Below are 16,476 nucleotides of genomic sequence, written 5' to 3'. Positions count from 1 at the left end.
GGAAAATGACATCTATACGCCATTCAGAAAATAAAATAAGAGCAGTATAATTTATTGATGCATGTCTACAAATGGGGGATTGAGATTTGCTCAGAAAAATATTCACTTGGACAATCAGACTGCTCAATCCTTCATACCTATGGGTATAAATAGTTAAAATCGGTAATGTGTTAGATTTGAAAGTAATTAATATGATTTATAATGCTTGTCTTAGAATCTAGAGTTCTAGACCCTCTTAAATGGTTTCTAATTTTACCTTTTTTGGTAAAAAAATGTCTATTGATCAGGCGAAGATTGGAGGAAGGCGGGGTACATGACTCTTGCTATCAATATCTAACTGAACCCCAAATACAACTCAAAAAATATGCTATCTCAAAATTTTCAAATAGACATCGGTTATAATACCAACTACCAATTATTTTCAAATTGGGTTTTTATCATCTATACTGGTCATTTTAATATAGGTACTCATAACTGTTCGTCAAATGGATAGCCCACTCAATACTTAGGTTGCGTTCGGTATGTATTCTTGGAATTGCATTCTAAGTCAATAAAGCATTAGATGCATTTCCAAGAAATCATACCAAAACCTTGCGTTAGTCTCTCATTGATGACCCAATATTTATTTGATGAATATTTGTCATCTCATCTTCTCAATCTCAACATTTTGTGGATCCTAGATACCCCATCCCTAGAAGATCTAAATCATGCTTAAAGAGAATGAATTATATAACTATACTTTGATAGCATTAAAAATCGTATAATAGACTTTTGAAATTAAGACTATGTTTGGTATGATCTTTTGAAATGCATTAATGACCTTAGAGTGATTTGATTGTTGCACCGTAAGAAAAAAATAAATGATAAAGAAGAAATTCAAATCCAGCCATTAGATGGTAAAAGTTAAGCAGTCTTTTAACAACAAATACCCATAAACAAAGAGCAAACATATATGGTAGGTTGTCCCCTCTTGTTGTCCCACCTATATGAAATGTGCCAAGTTCAATCTGGTAACTAAGATAATTTTTATAAATTTTTTGAGTTATATAAGAATTTCAATAAATTGTACCTATATATGTTTAACTATAAATTTAAGGAGAGAATATTTTATTAAAGGCCTCTAGGACCACTTAGAGACTTAGTTTAGTACTTCTATCCAAAAAAGCCACGATCATAAGATTAGATGACCAATTTGTTTTGGGCGTAGCAGATTTCCAAATTGTGGCACTTCAATTAGGTTTCCAACTTCAAATCATGAAAATCCTCTTTTCCCTACCTTAGAGTTGAATCGAAAAGTTCATATATATTTCATTACTTCCCCAGTGCGGAAAATTGTTATGCATAATGTGTTACTATAGGTAGTCAATTTTCCATTGTTTGGTGTTTTTAGTTTTCTAACTACTTCTACTTCTACTTCTATTTCTATTTCTATTTCATGTGGCACTACTGCAAAAGTTGTACCTAGCAGCTACCTCTATTTGTTTACCTGCACGGAATATTCTAAACTCTACAGAAAATGGGGAGAAACGTGTGTGAGGTAAGGATAAGAGAGTAGAGGGACATGTGTTAATGTGTAACAGTGTAAGGATAGGGATATGTGAAGAAGGATAATGACCTGAGAGAGATATGATTGCAGAAGGGGATGTACATGTGAGTAAGGGGTATTTTGGTCTAATAAAAATTATAAAATAGTATGATAAGCCTTAAAATATCATAGAAGTGATGATCAAGAAAGACGTGAAAAGAGTGTGGATTAGATTCTCGGAGGAAAATGATTCTCATATAATTTGACTCTCACACATGAAATCTACCACTCAGCTTTTTCTTGTATGGATTTCATGTGTAAATTAATCTACTACGAGAATTTGATTTGCTCTCTGAAGTCAAAATAGCTTAAGACTAGAATCGTGTATGATTTTAAATAAAATAAATTGGATCAAATGAATAGGATTTATGCAACCTCATAGCTAGGGGTGTCAATTTTGAGTCCACACAGGTAGACCTAACCGAACTCAACACGTTTATGGCACAACCTAGATCGGCCCGATTAATAAACATGTCGGGCTCACATTTATTAAACGGGCATTCATGATATAGGTAGCTAGCTCATCGGACGCCCGACCGAACCGACATGTTTATATGCTCGACTTGAACCGATTCGTTGTAGCCCGACCTAACCCGACCCCCTTTAATACTACATCAAATTCTTATTTTGCCACTACTAGTAGGAAACTAATTAAGCTTTCTTACCATTTGTTTTATAGTAGAATTTGATTTAATTAAACTTTATTTTGTAAGTTGTAATGGTCATAATCTTTTTTTTTTTTTTCTTTTGTAAAGAACAACCATAATCCCATCCCCACTTAAGAATAGAATTTTGAGGTAGGGGCATTTAAAGTCCGTTTAGACTTAAATAAGTCCGTTGCCTGATTAAAGCCCGATTAAGACCCATTTAAGAAAGCCCAATTAAAGCCTGACACTGATCGACCCAATTATAAACCGTACCATGTCCCCCAAAGTTAAGCCCGTTTACTTAAACGGACGTTCATGGTACAATACTTTCAAGTGGTAAAGCTTGATTAAGCCCAACCAAGACCGGCCAGGCACGGCCCGACCAGCTGACACCCCTACTCGTAGCTATGGGAGGATAAAATAATCGTGATATTATCCAATATATGATCATAGGATAATCTTTAAAATACGATTGGAGCATGGTTATGTGGCAGCAGTGGGAACCTTGATTTGACAACATTGATCAACTTTGATTTCGATTGATTCTTGATTCTTTACATTAAATTGCCTTTGGCATAAATTTAATAGATTCTTTCACTAATAATAATATTTGTTTATGATGAGTTTCATCTACTAGAATTAAAGAGAATAATTCCCACCTCAGCTTAATAGAGTTGCAGACCTGGCTTTTCGGATCACTTTCGTAACTAGACACTTCTATCTATTCTTTTTTAACTAATAAAAGTAGTACAAAACAGAAGAAAAAAAAATTTTATATATATATTTTTTTCAGTTCTTTTTAGGCCTGAGCTCAATGCCTTGGATGATAAGACCAGCTTTCCAATGACCACCCTTGACCTCCATGAGAGTCATCTCCACCTCTCCATCCTCACCTCTCTCATTAAAGAACTCCCCCATCTCTATCTCCATCCACCCATCCTCTCTCTTCTTCGGTATCTCACCCATCTCTTCTTGTGGTTCTGCTTCTTCCACTTCTTCTCGAGGCCTCAACGCGTAACTAAACATCAGGCTCCTTGAGAAACTCCCAATCCTCCTGTAAATTCCTACCTGCCTCCTCTGTCTCCCAATCGGATTCAAAAACACTGATTTCGTTTCTTCACCACCACCACCGCCGCCGCCTCTATTGGCTAATTTGACTGAGACTTCCGCCGGCGGAAAGTCGAATCCGTAGGCAGTGTCGGTTACCTTGAGCACCAAGTAGGCTACGTATGTTGTGTTTGGAGACAACAATCGTGTCTCCATCTTACCATGGATTTCCAACCAACACACACCTATGAGCTCCGCAACCTCTGAGAACCTGCAACAAGTAAACGTTGAGCTTAATCATTGTTTGAGATTAGTGTTAATGACGAAAATAATAATTCAACATCGTAAGTGGGTAGCTCGATATAAAAACTAATAACTAAACCGTCTCCATTAAGGGTGAAACAGGGCTGGGTTGGGCCAGGTTCCTTAAAAACCTAACCCAACCCTAGTTCCTCAAAATTCAACCTAAACGCAACCCAAATCCTGAAGGTTTATGTACAAGCCCTCTACAATGGTTGGATTAATTTGATTGATCTGTTTTTGCCATTTATATCGTATTGGGCTGATTCAACCCTAATCCATTATCAATGTCAGAAAATTTGGCCTAAACCTTGTTCAAGTCCAGACGGACCATAGCGAATTCGATTTGTTAGAACCAAACTTTCACCTCTACAATCTCCACTGAAATTTTATATTTTGAAAGAAAGAGATAAATGGAAGGATAGAAGACCTGGATTGAGGAAGGGGTCGCCAGTTCCAATACGAAGGGGTATCACCCCACACAATGGAGAGCTCTTTTGCTCCGATCATGTAACACTTCCTTCCACTGCATTTCTCCAACGCTAATGTCTGCAACCGAAAAACACAATAATAATAATAATAATAATAATAATAATTTATTAGTATTCTATTATTTTTTTATGAGGGACAGGTGAGGGATAATTGAAATTACCTTAGTGCCCCTGTCGATGAGAAGGGGGTTATTACAGAGATGGAGATAGAGCTCCTTCTTTGAAGAGAAAAGTAATGGGTAAGGAGACACCGATGAAGACAAGATCTGCTGGTAATCAGACGGTAAAAATCTCTCCCATACCGAGTCTGAATCAGTCGCCGATCGGAAAACAGAAGAGATCACCGACGACCGGCAAGCATCTCGAGGAGATGTTAGTGATATAATGTTGGAGATGCAACCTTCTGGTAGGATATAGAGATCTACTGTGCTCCCTTCCTCCATTTCTTCTCCTTCTCCTTCTCCTTCTCCTTATTATCCTTCTTCACACTACGCTTGGGTTCCTTTTATAATAAGTGAGAGAGAGAAGCTTAGTGGCTAAGGCTTTTTTTCCCCACATGGAAGATCCCTTTTATGGATCTTATTTTATTCGAAGATAAAGGATAAAGACGATTATTTAGAGAGAGAGAGAGAGAGAGAGAGAGAGAGAGAGGCGGATGAAACCTTCGTGGCTAAGGTTGTTTGTTGGACCCGATTCGTCCGTTGGGATATTATATTGAGAACCGCACGTGTAATCTACCGTTTTACTGGCCATGATTTTCGTGGATTCACGCAATCGTGTATTTTTTGGACGAAAATAACCTTTTAGTCGGATTTTATCTGTTCTATTAATTAATAACTCCAAAGGTTATTTACCAATAAAGGAAATTTAATAACTTCCCAAGCCACGTCGCTGTCGGCCAGCCACCGCCCTGTTCTCTCTCCCATGTGGGCTGTGCTGTCTACTCCTCACTGCCTAACCAATCCTCTATTGAGTACAATGAAAACTAATTAAGAAAAAAATAGAAAAATTACTTGATTACCCACTTATGGGTTTTCCTTTACAAAATTACCCACAAAAAATTTCAGTTAACAAAAATACCCAAAATTAGGTTTTTCTTTACAAAATTATCCACTTAAAGTTTAAGTTAACAAAAATACCCAAAATTGAGTTTAGATTTACAAAACTACCCACTCAAAGTTTAAAAAAATACATAATTATATGTGGAAGATGAAGACTCACTATTTTGGGTAATTTTGTTAACTGAAACTTTGGGTGGATAGTTTTGTAAACCCAAACCCAATTTTGGGTATTTTTGTTAACCAAAACTTTTTGTGAGTAATTTTGTAAAGGGAAACCCAAAAGTGGGTAATCATGTAATTTTCCTAAAAAAGATTTAAAGACGATGGGATGATAGGGTGAAGCTTTTCTGGTCCACTCAGAAACTTTGGTCTAGTCAGACAAGACCAAGGCTGTATTTGGTAATGTTTTTGTTTCAAAAACAACGTTTTGTATTAAAAACAAATCAATTTCTGTGTCAAATCACTATTTTTAAACAAAAAAATTGTGTTTGGTGAATCTGTTTCTGTAACGGTTTCAAAACGTAGGTCTTCTCTTCTCTCTGTGAGCGAAATTGTGAAAAATGAAGAGCTAAGGGGGAAGATAAGTTTATCGAGAACGATTTCCCTAAAATCCTCCAAATATTTTTTTTTTATTTGAAACGAAATTGGGAAGACGGAACAGCTATTTTTCGTTCTATCAATTCCAATTTCTACTGTTCTTTTTTCACTTTTTGTTTCAAAAAAGGAAACTCGTCTATGATGCACCATACACTTTATTTCGTTTTTTCGTTCCAATAGAACAAAAAAACTCCAGAAACGTTCTAATAGAACGTTACCAAATGCAACCCAAGTATTGTGAATAAGAAGACCCCTAGCTTTTTTGCCTATCAATCAACTTTCAGTTCAATTATTAGGGTTGGATTTTTTTTGGTAAGAATTATTAGGGTTGGATAAGTGACAAAATAAAGCCTTGAAAATTTGGATTATGAGATGTGCCAATACATAGGTGGATGTAACAGACATTGGTGTGTAGATTATTTGATTGAATTAGGGAATAACATTTGGGCAAAACAACGCAGCCTTTCTAATGATGAGTTAATAGTTCAACATTCCCTAACCTCTATGCCAGCTAAATGAGAAGCAACTTGATTGGTTAGATCATCCTCGAGGTTAGTACTTCCTAAATAGATAGCCTTTGTTTGAGTTCATTAGGGCATGTTTGATTGCGTAAATCAAATGGCACATGATCGAATTTGGATATAACTTCTTTGAAAGACATTCTATTGAACAATCTTCGTAACAGAAAAATCGTTTGGTTACCTTAAGTCCGTGACACGATTCTTCCTAAAAAACTGTTTAGTTACTTTGAGTCTATTGGTTGAATTTATATTTAGGAAATGATTCTCTTTCTATTAGTTTGATAGTAAAATCTAAGCATTGTTCATGGTGAGCAAGCCCCTATATTTACTTCCTTACTTTTATTTATGTTTATTGTTCTATTAAGTCCATCACCCACATGTTTTGTAAATCTACCAGCATCATTTTTTTTCTATCTTTTCTTTTTTCTTCACCCCCTCCTCCCTAAACTTCTCAGTTACATGTTCATTGAACTCCCAGGAAGGAGGGAGAGAGAGAGAGAACAAAATACCTTGAAGGTGGTCGGAGGAGTCGCCACAGAGTTTGTTTACCGAGAGATGGTTGCTGGCTTCCTTCATCGGTGGGAAGGTTTTCGGTAGAACTGTGGAGAACGAGTAGTGATGGAGACCCTGGTTTCCCGATTTTTGTCATTCTTCAAAAGACTACTCTTTTTACACTATGGTCTAAGAAGGTCTTTCAAATATGAATTAACGTATAGAGGTAAACTCAACTATGAATGACTTCCTTTGAAAATTAGTGATTCTTGGGAATTACATGCCTCTCTAACGAATGTCATTCTAGTCGAACCAAACACATCATAAAACATAGAATTGTGATTCTACAAAAAGTAAAGCCATAAATTTACACAACCAAACACACACTTAAGGTATCAGGTTTGAAGCTAGCCAAGCAAGGTGCGTGCCCTCTTGGTTGAGCACTTTGCTTCGGCCCAAACTGTGTGATGTCTACTCGTCTACGAAAGGGTGGTCACAGATCAGGCTAAGCCTCCTCATTTGTGCCCGGTCCTCTCCTAAAGCATGTTAGTAGACTGCCAATGTGCGATCGATGTCATCTATCGATAATTGTGGTATACAAAGCTTGCTTCCATCCCAGCTCCTTAGTTAGCAACGTATGCGGTAGTAGTAGTAGCACATCCAGTAGCATCTCGACAATGTCAAACTGTGTCAGGTGGGAGACAGAAGGAATATTCAGCCGATTCCTTTCCAATGAGAACTAGACACGTGTCCCATATTCCTATGTGCTTTGGGAAGCCAATTGATCTAGGTTGGTTCCCGACCACCTGGATCAAATGGCGACAAGACAATTAACAATAGAGATTGAAAGGCCAAGACTTTGGGGCATGCCTAATACCACCTAGATCAGTAGTGCTTGGTGAACAGTAGAAGCCCAAATAACAGTGAATTGAGGCATTATTCAATCCGCCTCTTGAACTTATGGAGTAGAACCAACCAACCTTGAAACTAAGAACTCAAAATTGAATTGAAGAAATGATATTGATTATTCAATCATCAAAAGTACTCCGATATCTTATTTTTTGTTAAGTCTATCTCGAATTCTTGACCCGTTTTGAAGAATGACCCACTTCGACATGTTTTGGTGGCGACCCAATGGTATTGTTTGACTCGATCGACCATGACCCGATGGATCGACCCGCGACTTGGAGGAGTATATAATGTACTATCGTCTTGTTGAACAAGTCAATGTAATTTGGGGGGTTTTCAAGCTAGGGTTTTAGGGCGAGTTTTCTTGCCGCTGCTTAGGTGTAATCTCTCTTCTACATAGTGAAACATCTTCTTCTTTGCCTGAGGATGTATCATACCACATTGTGATGTCTGAACCTCATTAAATCTCTGTGCATTGTGCGGGTTTGTCTTTGTTTATTTTCATATTAGTTGGTGTTTTGCTCTAACATTTTTACTTCCTATCCATAAGGTCTTTGTCGAACCATACAACTCTAGGATTTTTTTTTTTTGGGGATTTCTTTGTTTCAAGCTGAACTAGTTTTTTAATTCTTCGCTCTTTCTCTTTTCTATATTTATGCTTGATTTCATTTGTTTATTCATTCACATGATGATTTCAAGCATTTTCGTTTTTCTTAGGAGTGTCAAGACTTGGATCCCACTGATTAACCTGACAAGCTAAAATCGACACCGGACTGATAGACTAGTAAATGGCTCGATCTTAGGTCCAACCTAATTAGCATTTTGTCAGACTCAACCCTTGATGATAGATCAAAGGCCGCTTAACCGAAACCAATAACCAATAGTGATGTGCCTAAAAATCGAACCAACTTTATTATTCTTTACGAAAATTGTCTTGAGTTAATTACTCTTTTCTCAAAGGTTCCTTGACTTAATTGCTTAACATACCCTTTTATCTCTTTTTTTTTTTCTTAAAATAAAATTATAGGAGAAAGAACCCTGTCAATTTGGTATAGGCAACACCAACATGCAAGGCCAATGAAGGCGAGAGCATCTTTAATAAATGGGAGCAATGTGGTCTTGTCTCTTCCATCTGTGTCTTAGCATAGAAAACACCAGACTAATTGAAAATTTTCTCCAAATTTATAAATGAGCCAATTTATAATCACTTTGGTATAAACTTGTTTATAGTCACTTTTGTATGACCTTTTTTTATAGCCCGTTAGGTATGAGCATGATTATAGGCTAGTAACCAACCTACTAATTATCAAAATAGGTCCATGCTTGGCCTATGATGCTTGTTTAACTAAATGGTGCAATCACAAGACTCAAAACTCAGGATCTTAAAATGGTGGTGGTTCAATTGGGACTAACAATGCCAATTGAGTTTGACCAGTTGACACCCTTATGACTTTTTTTCTATCCAACAATATGAGATGGAATCCCCACACAGGAGAGAGAGAGAGAGAGAGAGAGAGAGAGATCATTTGCCCTAATAATATGAGAATTTAAAATTTCAAAACCCTAACCATAACAATCCACTCTCTTAAACCACATGGACAAATTATATATGATTTTAATGTTGGTGTACGATGTCTTGTATTTTGTCACAGTTTAACCTAGAGAGTACTGATGTAGGCCTCCTTGACAGAATAGCAGTCCTGCTTACAAATAAGCGGGTTGTTGGGGTTGCAAGCAGAATGGGTGTAGGGGGCGCAGCTCCTCGCTCGGATTTTTTATTTGAAGGCAGTTTTCTACTCTTCGATATTAGGATTTTTCGCTATACATGAGTAACGAGGGTTACTTTTTTTGTAAGCAATTCTGAGAGGTGTGAGGATGGACATTATAACCCTATTCTCCATTGATAGTGAAATAGAATCTCATCTCACCGAAAACATAGACAATCTTACCAAACCTTGTAAATTTGCGTGCGTTATTTATTCTTATTTTTTCTATTACTTTCTGCATCACTTTTAGGGTTGCATTTTTACATTTAGTTATCAAATAAATAAATTTAAATTTAAACTAATTATATCTTAAATCTAGAATCTATGCATTTTCTAAATGTTGTGTGTATGCGTATGCACCCTGCATTCCCCAACTTTAGTTAGTAATTTATCAAATTTCTTGTCCATTGGAACCTGACAAGTTAACGGGAAACCAGCATTTTGGTAAATCCACCTGATGAGGCAAAATATGTCACTTTCCTCAGCGTGGCTAAAGCATGTACCCTACCTCGGCCAACATCAGGCCGTGCTCCACCTCGGCCTCCATCAGGCTGTGCTACTGCCTCGGCATCTATCAGGCCGCGCTATCACCTCGGCCTCAATCATGCCGTGCTACTACCTCAGCATCCATCATGCCATGCTCTACCTCGGCACCCATCAGACCTTTCTATTGCTTCGGAATCTATCAGGCCGTGCTACCACCTCGGCCTCAATCATGCCGTGCTACTACCTCGGCATCCATCATGCCGTGTTGTTACCTCGGCCTAAATTAGGTCGTGCTCTACCTTGGCGTCCATCAGGCTGTGCTACCTCCTCCGCATCTATCAAGTCGCGCTATCATCTCGGCTTCAATAATTCCGTGCTACTACCTAGGCAATAATCAGGCCGTGCTGTCACCTCAGCCTCCATCAGGCCGTCCTTCACCTCGGCCTCCATCAGGCCGCCCACCTCGGCCTCCGTCAGGTCGTGCTACTGCCTCGGCATCTATCATACCGTGCTACTACCTCGGCATCCATCATGCGGCGCTACTACCTCGGCCTCCATCATGCCGTGCTCCACCTCGGCATCCATCACATCGCACTGTTACCTCGGCATCCATCGGGTCGTGTTGTTACCTCGGCCTCTATCTGGCCGAGCTTCCACCTCGGCCTGACATCAACAACAAGGATTCCAGAAACTTGTTTTCGTCCACCCCTACATTCAAGGAACGTAATCCCTATTCCGGAGGACAGGACTCTAACCACTACATGTCATCATGACTCACACGGTTGGTCTTTCCTAGTTAAGAGGGGAATATTCTAGGAATATTCCCAGAATCACAGACCCACTCCCCTTGAGGACTCCACGCCTAAACAGGACTCTTCACAATCGTCTCCCACTTGCCCTCCATCAGCAGCCTATAAATACCAAGGTAAGCCTCCATCACGGGGGATCGATGACTCAATTCTCAGAGTGTAAAAGCTCTCTTGAGCATCTGTTGTGGAAAGGTCTAACTTAGGCATCGGAGAGTCCCCCATCGGGTCAGCCGGGCTCTCCTTGTCATCTCTTCTATGCAGGTCTGCCAAAGCACCAGAAACTGCAGGGGGATAGTCCGGTCAAATTTTTCTGCATCAGATTGGTGCCGTCCGTGGGAAACTTGCTACAAAAAGTCACTATGGAACAATGCATTTAAGGAGTGACAAGGTCGTTTCTTCAACGACAACGTATGCAAGATCCACTCGGGAAGTACCACTTGGACATTCTCATTCACCACCAGTGGCAGGGCAGGAAACGTCCCAGCAGAGACCCCTCTAGAAGGACCCCAGCAAACCAAGCCCAATGGACAGGCTGCCCAGGGAGAGGGGGATCAGTGCGAGCATAACCCTCAGCTATCCCGCCATGTCCCATCGTCCCGGGTAACTCATCCGAACATGGAAGAATAGATGCAGAGCTTGCAGCTGCAGGTATTAGCCCTGAACGCACTGGTGAGGGATTTCATATGACAGTTCGGCTCCACACTTCCAGTACCACACACTAGTTCAGCTCAGCCCCCTAGGCCTGCTCCGAGCAGAAATCCCAATAACGAATCTCTTGACAACTGCGTCACCCCCCAATCAACAGCAAGAAGGGGGTCGGGTAATACTTCGTGCACTGTTCATTCTGTACCACCGCGATCTCTTACTGATGGGCACAGGCGAGGTCCCATCCCTGCTCGAATCGGGAGAGCCGGTCGTTCTGAACATCATCGGAGCCCAGAGACACATGATACTTATAGATCCCCACACTGTGCAGGAGGACGCCAACCGTCGCCTCAAAGACTCACTAGAGGCACTCATCCGCACAGAGAAGAACATGAGAACTACCAGAGGCAAGCTCGACGAGATCGACCCCATCTTGGTTAGAGCTCGCCCATCGGGCCTACTAGAGGTGCACCACGGCAGAGTCACCAAGCCGAGGAAGAAGCCCCCGGAGAGGAGAAGGGTCACACCGATCAACAGATGGCCGAGCCGAGGAGACAGGAGATGACCTTGAGAGCCGTATCCAGTGACTCATTGAGCAAATAGAGGGAATGCAGAGGCAGGAGCACCCGGCCGACATGGCAGTAACCCCGGCCCATAATGCACTTTACGACGAATTGATTGACACCGAGCTGCCCTCAAATTTTGTAATACTTGTCAACGGATATGACGGCACCACAGATCCCTACGATCATCTACTGCAATATAGCTTGGCCATGGCAGTGCATGGTAGGTCAGACGTCGTTCCCTTCCGTGCTTTCGCAGCCTCATAAAAATGACTCGCTCTGGTCTGGATGTCAAACTTACCGCCACGGCCCATCCGCAGCTATGAAGAACTGACAAGAGCGTTCCTCACACGTTTCCAAGCAAAAGGTGATGAACATGAGGCAAGGGGCGAGGGAGACAATAAGAGAATTCCTTGCCCGATTCACGAAGACGACATTGGAGGTAAAAAACCTACCGGAAGGAGTGGTGTATAGCACATTGTGCAATGGGGTAATACACCCCGATCTGGTTCAGTCCCTGGCCCTGGACCTACCAGAAACGATGCCCGCACTGTTGAGACGGTGCAATCAATACGCCAACTTGGAGGAAGTTCTAGCAGCCCGAGGAATGGCTGATGGGGGTGATCAGGCAGAGAAGGAGAAGAAAAGGGCTCTGAGACATAGGGATGACTCTCGTGAGCCGAAGAAAAACAGAACAGATCGGCCTCTGGACATAGCTGAACTTGAGCGATATGAACTTGATCGTTCTTGAACAAACCTACTCTTGGAGATCCAAAATCAGAAGTACTTTCGCTGGCCCAGGCCAATGGCAGGTAAACCAGAAGAGAGGAACCTCAACAAGTATTGCCGATACCACCGAGACGATGGACATGACACTGAAGACTGTAAGTCTCTGAAAAGGGAAATTGATGAGCTCATCAAGGCCGGATACCTCAACCAGTATCTGAAGCAGAAATATGGTGGGAACTGGCCCGATCCGAGGAGAGACGTCGCCCAGCCGAGCCGATGTAAGGCCAAGCCGACATCGGATTAAGCCACGAACCGAGCTATCACATACGACAACCAACCTGTGGGCCCGGCCATACTGACAATCATGGGGGGACCTACTGCAGAATCAGTCAGAAAAGCCAAAGCACACGCGCAGTTGTGTGTGTCTCGGAACAACCTGTCAAAGCCCTCAAAACGGATCCACCCATCACTTTCTCTGACAGAGATTTGGAAGAGTTGAACTGGCCTAACAACGACGTGGTCATGATTCAATTAGTGGTGGCCAACCACCCCTTCCACAGGGTCCTAGTGGACACGGGAGCCTCCGTGGACCTCATGTCATATGAAGCTTTCATAAAACTGGGGCTTGGCACCGGAGCCTTAAAACCAGCCCCCGGACACCTGTATGGTTTCTCAGGCATGCCAGCCGAGCTAGAGGGAGTTGTTGACCTACCTGTAACCACCGAACCATGAGTCAGACAGCCACAACCATGGTCTCTTTCATGGTCACCAAGATCACCTCACCCTACAATGCAATCCTTGGCCGACCTGGTCTCAACGGTCTTGGGGCAATCGTGCCCACTAGGCACATGAAGGTCAAATTCCAGACCAGCAATGGAGTCAGAGAATGCAAGTCCAGCCAGAAGGAATCCCGGGAATGCTATGCCAACTTCATAAAATCTATCAAAAAACCGTGCTCGGGGCTAGCATGTATGGTAGAAGTTGTTGATTGTCGAGATGAGAGCCAATGGAGCAGCTGCTTACAATCCCTATCTCAGAGGCTGAGTCGTCCAGAACAGTTCAACTCGGAACGCTACTGACCGCCCAGCGTCGCGATGAAATCTTGAACTTCCTCGGCGAGAACTCTGATATTTTCGCTTGGAAAGCTTCTGATATGCCTGGAATCTCCAGGACCGTAGCCGAGCACAGTTTGGACGTCAACCTGAGCTTCAGGCCTGTCCAGCAAAAGCGCAGGAACTTCACGACGGAGAGGAACACCATCATCAACGAGGAGGTTGACAAACTCCTAGCCAATGTGGTCATGGTTCCGAAGTCCAACGGAAAGTGGAGGATATGCATCGACAACTCCGAGCCGAGCTCCATGGATCCAACCGTGGTCTATTTAAGTGACAGGCATCTCCCGAGAGATCAAACAGATGCAAGATCGAGCTCTTGCTCGGCAGCACAAGACCAGACCCTAGTCTAGCGATTCAAATACCTAAACCTATGAGGCACAAAGACCAAGCCTTAGCTCGGTGCATCTAAGCCCGAGCTCCAGCTTGGCGCCACAGGTTCAGCTCGGCGCCACAGGACCAGACCCTAGTCTGGCGACTCAAAGACCTTAACCAATGAGGCACAAACACAGGGCTTTAGCTAGGCAACAACTAGACCGAGCTCGAGCAGGGCAACATGCCAGATCACACCTCGGCACCTGAAGGCCTTATGTCATCAAGCATGCAACCCCAGGCCCCACTCGGCACCTCAAAAGACCTTAACGCAAGGCATATCAAAAAATTGAGCCCTAGCTCGGCACCTCTAGGGCTAGTCCAAGGCTTAACGCCTCAAGGCCGCACCCAGACAGCTGCACTCGTCCTCCTCTTCCAAAAAGTTACTCATTTCGGTCCATGCCCGATGCGCAAGAAAATAAAGAAAGAAGCACAAGGATATCTTTTGAGTCAGTTCACTTCTTCACCAACATCGACCGAGCTGCAGGCCTGCACCAGAGTAGCATGGACAGGAACGCGCCGCTCATAGTCCCTCAGAGTGTAGCCTGGCATCTTACTCTGAATGAACAAGATGGCATCGACTGAGCCAACCTGAAACGAAGGAATGTTAATGTCATCCAACTGCATCTGATATGTCACACCCCGTTCACACTGAACCGGAGCGATGACCGAGTTAACACCGGTTAACCCAAACCTGCCAGGATCATCAGATACTGTATTCCACCACAGCATACGCACACTAACATAAGTTCATCAGATCAGCGGAAGACTAAGTTTTACCTGTGAATAAATCCCATATACTTGATACCCGAATTGTGATACAATAATTATATACATTTGGGCCCGAAGGCATGATATATACACAAAAAGAATATGATTCAAATACCAAGTATATACAGGAAATCATCAAAAACCATCAGAGTACACAGCTTGGCTCGGTTTCAAGGCTGGAGCTCAGCTCGGCATCAGGGGTTGTGCCCAGCTCGGCATCACATAGAAGAGCTCAGCTCGGCCTCGGAAGTGGAGCTCAGCACGGCCTCCAAGGTGGAGCTCAGCTCAACCTCAGAACTGCTGTCCCGCAACACAGCTCTCGCACAAGCAGTCAGCGCCGTGCTCTAACTCCTCAGGGGTCCACCAGTCCTCTTCAGGAAACTCGACTGTGGGACCCACCCCATGCTCCTCAGATGTATGACCTGCAAAATCATCTAAAAAGGGGGTGTACACGAGGGATGAGCTCACTAGCCCAGTAAGTAGAAAGATGGACCACACACAACAGTCCACACATCACAACACATCATATGCACTACATGTCATGCTATACATTTTAAATCACATCCACCTAAGCAACATTACTAAGTCTTTGGTTTTAGTGCTACTACAACCATAGTGCGCGTATACTCCGGGTACGAGCCGCGAACTCCCTCCCGCGATACGTCCATAGGGTTGTCGGAGAAGGCCCACCGTGAGTACTCGAAAAAGTAAAGACAATGCCGTCCACCGGCTCTCAACAGAAATGTAAATGACTGAAAATAAAGGTGCTGACTCCAGCAATTTAAAAGCAGTACGATTGACCCTCTTGAATGTACCACCGGGGTTGCCGACTGTCCTACATGACTCGCCGGGCGTAATGCCTAACCGCCACAGTGTCCGACAACCGCGACCCCTGCTTCCCCCCAAATGGTAACCCAACACCTTAACCCCTGTTGAGAAGGGTCGTAGCACGGGATGGTGAGAATCCTAATACCGCATGCTCCTATATGACAATAGTACGACTGCATAGTGCCTCCGTGTCCCATTCCACGGGCTACCAATGCATTCGTTTTCAAGCCGACTACGGCATATAGTCTATCAATGCATTATGCACCATGATGTCCACATTCAACATATAAACATCTCATTCAATTGGCATTTGAAAAGTAAACATAGCATATATGCACATCAATGTGTGGAATGACTAATCTATATAGCATATTCATGATGACATGACTAGATTAGATATAGTTATATGAATGCCAAACAAATGCCTTGAAACAAGGCCAAACGTCCTCTCTCCACTTACTTGTAGTGTACAAGGATTCCCGATCGGTACGGGTGAGATCCGGAGCGAATCGGGTAGGATTTGGTGAACCTAACATAATTGAGCGGGATTAGTACTTCACCATTTTAGAATAAAAAATAATGAAATCTGATGTCAAAATCGTGTTTAGAACGTCAAAATACGGTCACACGTCCGATTTGGGTTCGATCGGACATAAGGATCACCTTCGGGGCCACACGGGTGGGTCAGACAGGTGANTGTTTAGAACGTCGAAAGAAGGTCCCACGTCCGATTTGGGCTCAATCG

The 16,476-nt window shown here is 42.5% G+C and overlaps 1 protein-coding gene across 1 annotated transcript; it reads right to left on the bottom strand.

Moving 5' to 3' along the window:
* Positions 1-2,741: 2,741 nt before the first annotated feature.
* LOC122078944 (F-box protein PP2-B10-like) lies at positions 2,742-4,561 on the bottom strand. The gene is made up of 3 exons (XM_042645150.1): positions 4,232-4,561; positions 4,010-4,128; positions 2,742-3,550 (listed from the first exon to the last, which is right to left on the bottom strand). The coding sequence occupies exons 1-3, from the start codon at positions 4,511-4,513 to the stop codon at positions 3,022-3,024; spliced, it is 930 nt and encodes a 309-aa protein (XP_042501084.1). The 5' UTR covers positions 4,514-4,561; the 3' UTR covers positions 2,742-3,021.
* Positions 4,562-16,476: the final 11,915 nt, after the last annotated feature.

The sequence above is a fragment of the Macadamia integrifolia genome, chromosome 5 (assembly GCF_013358625.1).
Source record: "Macadamia integrifolia cultivar HAES 741 chromosome 5, SCU_Mint_v3, whole genome shotgun sequence".
NCBI classification, from domain to species: Eukaryota; Viridiplantae; Streptophyta; class Magnoliopsida; order Proteales; family Proteaceae; genus Macadamia; species Macadamia integrifolia.
Note: the sequence above shows the minus strand (reverse complement) of the source record. Positions and strands in the feature narration are given on the sequence as shown.